Source organism: Eriocheir sinensis, unplaced genomic scaffold (genome assembly GCF_024679095.1).
Source record: "Eriocheir sinensis breed Jianghai 21 unplaced genomic scaffold, ASM2467909v1 Scaffold303, whole genome shotgun sequence".
NCBI lineage: Eukaryota > Metazoa > Arthropoda > Malacostraca > Decapoda > Varunidae > Eriocheir > Eriocheir sinensis.
In genome coordinates this window covers 24,069-30,000 of record NW_026111614.1, presented here as the reverse complement: position 1 = coordinate 30,000, position 5,932 = coordinate 24,069, and the positions used below count along the sequence as shown (strand labels likewise).

The window sequence follows — 5,932 nt, the reverse complement described above, 5'->3', positions numbered from 1 at the left end:
GTAGTCGTTCATCTGAAGCTGCAGGAGCTGTGAGGGGAGAAGAAGAGGTGTGGTGAGACGATCCCATCCATCCCATCCCATCTCATCTCTACACAGCATCCCACCCCATCTTCACTCAGCATCCCATCTTCACTCAGCATCCCATCTCCACACAGCATCCCATCCCATCTTCACTCAGCATCCCATCTCCACGCAGCATCCCTCCCATCTTCACTCAGCATCCCATCCCATCTTCACTCAGCATCCCGTCCCATTTCCACACAGCATCCCATCCCATCTTTACACAGCATCCCATCTCTACACAGCATCCCATCTCCACACAGCATCCCATCCCACCTTCACACAGCATCCCATCCCATCTTCACTCAGCATCCCATCCCATCTGCACTCAGCATCCCATCTCCACACAGCATCCCATCCCATCTCCACTCAGCATCCCATCTCCACACAGCATCCCATCCCATCTTCACTCAGCATCCCATCTCCACACATCATCCCATCTCATCTTCACACAGCATCCCATCTCCACACAACATCCCATCTCATCTTCACACAGCATCCCATCTCATCTCCACACAGCATCCCATCTCCACACAGCATCCCATCTTATCTTCACTCAGTATCCCATCTCCACACAACATCCCATCTCATCTTTACACAGCATCCAACCTTCAGCCAGTCACTCTCTTTACTCTACCTCTCGTTTCCAGTCCCTATTTTCTCATTGCTTGGATGGGCTATGAGCGTCTCCCATTCTTGACGATCGTAGACTTTTTCTTCTCTGGTGTTCATCCCCCTCAAGTCATCGTCTCCAGGTCTTCTTCATTCCCGCTGGTCTCATCCCTCCCATTCCCTTCACTTATGTCCACCAGTTCCCTTCACTCATATACGCCCATCACAGCCCCGTCACAGCCACTCCGAACCCTCTAAACCAGTGGATCTCATCAATGGATGCGACACAAACCCTACTGAATGCTCTCTTAGGAAGTACAAACCGTCTCCCTATCCACGAGTCTGCCACAAGAAGCCTTACAATACGAGGAGGAGGAGGGGGAAGGAAGAAAGGAAGAAAGATTAGATGGATGCTGAGAAGAAGAGAGAGAGAGAGAGAGAGAGAGAGAGAGAGAGAGAGAGAGAGAGAGAGAGAGAGAGAGAGAGAGAGAGAGAGAGAGAGAGAGAGAGAGAGATGAGGAGAGGAAACTGAGTGACAAAGGGATGCTGAAGACGGAGAGATGAAAGAAAAGATGAATAAGAAATGAAAGATGAAAATAGGAGAATGAGAAACGGATGATAAAAGGCGACAAGTGGACAGGAATAAAAGTTGAATAGAATACAAAGAGAAAGACAGAAAATAAAGAAGACAAAGAAGACAAATAGAAAGACAGGAAGACTAAGACGACAGAAAAAGACAGAGAAAGACAAAGAGAAAGACAGAAGACAAATAGAAAGACAGGAAGACTAAGAAGGACAGAAAGACAGAGAAAGACAAAGAGTAAGATAGAAAGAAAGACAAAGAAAACAAATAAAAAGACAGGAAGACTAAGAAGAACAGAGAAAGACAGAGAAAGACAAAGAGAAAGACAGAAGACAAATAGAAAGACAGGAAGACTAAGACGACAGAGAAAGACAGAGAAAGACAAAGATAAAGAAAGAAAGACAAAGAAAACAAATAGAAAGACGGAAGGCTAAGAATGACAGAGAAAGACAGAGAAAGACAAAGAGAAAGACAGAAAGAAAGAAGGACAAAGAAAACAAATAAAAAAGACGGAAGGCTAAGAGGACAGAGAAAGACAGAGAAAGACAAAGAGAAAGACAGAGAAAAACAAAGAGAAAGACAGAAAGAAAGACAAAGAAGACAAATAGAAAGACAAGAAGGCTAAGAAGGACAGATAAAAGACAGAGAAAGACAAAGAGAAAGACAGAAAGAAAGACAAAGAAGACAAATACCGAAGAGGCGATGCTTCTGGCATTTTGCTTCAGCTCGGTGGGACGACCTGAGGATGTACTTTTCCGATTTCCCGTGGAATGATTATTGCTTCCAGGATAGAGACCCCTCTGTGTGTGCTCAGCGCATCACAGAGGTGATTGTCTCTGGAATGGAGGCATACATTCCTCGTTCTTTCTCTACTCCCCACGCTAAAAAGCCTTGGTTTAATCACGCTTGTTCTCGTGCTGTCAATGATAGAGAGGTAGCTCACAAAAGGTACCAGAGCCTTCAAACTAATGCTAATTATGAACTTTACATTTCTGCCCGAAATCGTGCCAAATCTATTCTCCGACTAACCAAAAATTCTTTCATTAATAGAAAATGTCAAAACCTTGCTTTCTCTAACTCTTCCCGTGACTTCTGGCATCTAGCCAAAAACATCTCCTCCAACTTCACTTCTTCATCTTTCCCTCCACTCCTCAGTCCTGACGGCAACACTGCCGTCTCATCTATCTCTAAGGCTGAACTCTTCTCTCAAACTTTTCTAAAAACTCCACTCTGGACGATTCTGGGCATATTCCTCCTACTCATCCCCCTCTGACTCCTTTATGCCTGTTATAAAGATTCTTCAAAATGATGTTTTCTATGCCCTCTCTGGCCTCAATCCTCAGAAGGCTTATGGACCTGATGGAGTGCCTCCTATTGTCCTTAAAAACTGTGCCTCCGTGCTGTCACCCTGCCTGGTCAAACTCTTTCGCCTCTGCCTGTCAACATCTACCTTTCCTTCTTGCTGGAAGTATGCCTTCATACAGCCTGTACCTAAGAAGGGTGACCGTTCCAATCCCTCAAACTACCGTCCTATTGCTTTACTTTCTTGTCTATCTAAAGCTTTTGAATCAATCCTTAACCGGAAGATTCAAAAGCACCTTTCCACTTCTGACCTTCTATCTGATCGCCAGTATGGGTTCCGCAAGGGGCGTTCTACTGGTGATCTCTAACTGACTCTTGGTCATCCTCTCTTAGCCGTTTCGGTGAAACTTTTGCTATTGCGCTGGACATATCAAAAGCTTTTGATAGGGTCTGGCACAAATCTTTGCTTTCTAAACTACCCTCCTACGGTTTCTATCCTTCTCTCTGTACCTTTATCTCCAGTTTCCTTTCTGACCGTTCTATTTCTGCCGTGGTAGACGGTCACTGTTCTTCCCCTAAATCTATTAACAGTGGTGTCCCACAGGGTTCTGTCCTATCTCCCACTCTTTTTCTGTTGTTCATTGATGATCTTCTTTCTAAAACGAACTGTCCTATCCATTCCTACGCCGATGATTCCACTCTGCATTACTCAACTTCTTTCAATAGAAGACCCACCCTTCAGGAACTTAACGACTCAAGGCTTGAGGCTGCAGAACGCTTAGCCTCAGACCTTACTATTATTTCCGATTGGGGCAAGAAGAACCTGGTGTCCTTCAACGCCTCAAAAACACAGTTTCTCCACCTATCCACTCGACACAATCTTCCAAACAACTATCCCCTATCCTTTGACAACACTCAGCTATCACCTTCCTCAACACTAAACATCCTCGGTCTATCCTTAACTCAAAATCTCAACTGGAAACTTCATATCTCATCTCTTACTAAATCAGCTTCCTCGAGGCTGGGCGTTCTGTACCGTCTCCGCCAGTTCTTCTCCCCTGCACAGTTGCTGTCCATATACAGGGGCCTTGTCCGCCCTCGTATGGAGTATGCATCTCATGTGTGGGGGGGTTCCACTCACACAGCTCTTCTAGACAGAGTGGAGGCTAAGGCTCTTCGTCTCATCAGCTCTCCTCCTCATACTGATAGTCTTCTACCTCTTAAATTCCGCCGCAATGTTGCCTCTCTCTCTATCTTCTATCGATATTTCCACGCTGACTGCTCTTCTGAACTTGCTAACTGCATGCCTCCCCCCCTCCCGCGGCCCCGCTGCACTCGACTTTCTACTCATGCTCATCCCTATACTGTCCAAACCCCTTATGCAAGAGTTAACCAGCATCTTCACTCTTTCATCCCTCACGCTGGTAAACTCTGGAACAATCTTCCTTCATCTGTATTTCCTCCTGCCTACGACTTGAATTCTTTCAAGAGGAGGGTATCAGGACACCTCTCCTCCCGAAACTGACCTATCTTTCGGCCACCTCTTTGGATTCTTTTTAGGAGCAGTGAGTAGCGGGCTTTTTTTTATTAATGTTTACTTTTTTTGTGCCCTTGAACTGTCTCCTTTGCTGTAAAAAAAAAAAAAAAAAAAAAAAAAAAGAAAGACAAGATGGCTAAGAAGGACAGAGAAAGACAGAGAAAGACAAAGAGAAAGACAGAAAGAAAGACAAAGAAGACAAATAGTAAGACAAGAAGGCTAAGAAGGACAGAGAAAGACAGAGAAAGACAAAGAGAAAGACAGACAGAAAGACAAAGAGGACAAATAGAAAGACAGGAAGGCTTAGAAGGACAGAGAAAGACAGACAGAAAGACAAAGAAGACAAATAGAAAGACAGGAAGGCTTAGAAGGACAGAGAAAGACAGAAAGAAAGACAAAGAAGACAAATAGAAAGACAGGAAGGCTTAGAAGGACAGAGAAAGACAGAAAGAAAGACAAAGAAGACAAATAGAAAGACAGGAAGGCTTAGAAGGACAGAGAAAGACAGACAGAAAGACAAAGAAGACAAATAGAAAGACAGGAAGGCTTAGAAGGACAGAGAAAGACAGACAGAAAGACAAAGAAGACAAATAGAAAGACAGGAAGGCTTAGAAGGACAGAGAAAGACAGAAAGAAAGACAAAGAAGACAAATAGAAAGACAGGAAGGCTAAGAAGGACAGAGAAAGACAGAAAGAAAGATAAAGAAGACAAATAGAAAGACAGGAAGGCTAAGAAGGACAGAGAAAGACAGAAAGAAAGATAAAGAAGACAGATATAAAGACAGACAAACAGACAAACAGGAAAGAACGACCCACGGAAGAGTAAACAACAGGAAACACTTACAGGAAATGAAGAGAACAACGGAAATAAACAGAAAACAGAGGAAAGAGAATCAATGAGAGAACGAGAATCTTATGTAGAGATAGTGAGAGAGAGGATGAGAGAGGAGTAACACTAGAAGAGAAGAGGATAAAAGAAGAGATGTGAAAAGTAAACAGATAGATGATGATACACTGTCCAAAATATGAGAGGGAAGAAGGTTGTCTCACGTATCCATATATACATACCCTTTTAGAAGCTGTAATTGGTACTCTTAAACTCACTCACAGGTCTAAGGAAGAGGCGAAGTGTTCACGAAAATGCTAAAGATTCCGTTCCTCACCTCGTACAATATAAAGTCCCTTGGGAAGCAATTTATTCGCTAACCTTTGTTGAAAGATAACCTCAGACTCACTTATCTCTGTTCCCCTACAGTGTCTACTTCACCTCTCTCAGTATAGAAAACACTTCGAGAATCTTCACGTAATACTCTAATCATCCATACAACTTAACATCATACTCACACATCGTAGGAAGAGGCGCATGTTCCCCGGCAGCGTGTCCACGATGATGCTGAAGATCTCCTTGTGCTTCACCTCCTTCAAAATGTCCCGGTAGTTGTCGGGGTGGCCCTGGCGGATGTACATCTCAATGGTCTTGGACGGCGGGGAACGGATGATCTCCTGCAGCTTCATGATACCTTGGGAACGAGGAGGAGGAGGAGATGATGGTTTATTAGACGGGGAGAGAAAGTGTGTGGGTGTGTGAGAGATGGATAAAGATAGAGATTTTAATATAGATAAAGATTCAGTCCTCAAATCCCTTACTCTCTGGTCTCCTTCCTCATTCACTGTTCTCCTTCCCTTTCCATTCACGGCTTTTCCTCCTCATTAAAACTGCATCCTCTTTCATCTTAGCCCAACTTATCTTCCTCCTACCCATCCTTCCCCCTTATCTATTCCTTTCCTCTACACTGTACCCTCACTCCTTATTCGTGGTTCTCCTGCCCTCTCTATCC

General features: G+C 44.0%; 1 protein-coding gene across 1 annotated transcript in view; it reads right to left on the bottom strand.

Moving 5' to 3' along the window:
• Nucleotides 1-5,671, bottom strand: part of LOC126991601 (glutamate receptor ionotropic, kainate 2-like) — a 14,389-nt gene extending 8,718 nt beyond the window's left edge. Inside the window, exons 1-2 of the mRNA XM_050850305.1 lie at nucleotides 5,439-5,671; nucleotides 1-27 (exon numbers count right to left, since the gene is read on the bottom strand). The exon at nucleotides 1-27 is cut by the window's left edge and continues 27 nt beyond it. Of these exons, the coding sequence (XP_050706262.1) occupies nucleotides 1-27; nucleotides 5,439-5,609 (198 nt within the window). The 5' untranslated portion in view covers nucleotides 5,610-5,671. The remainder of the gene's footprint in view (nucleotides 28-5,438) is intronic.
• Between the last annotated feature and the right edge of the window lie 261 nt (nucleotides 5,672-5,932).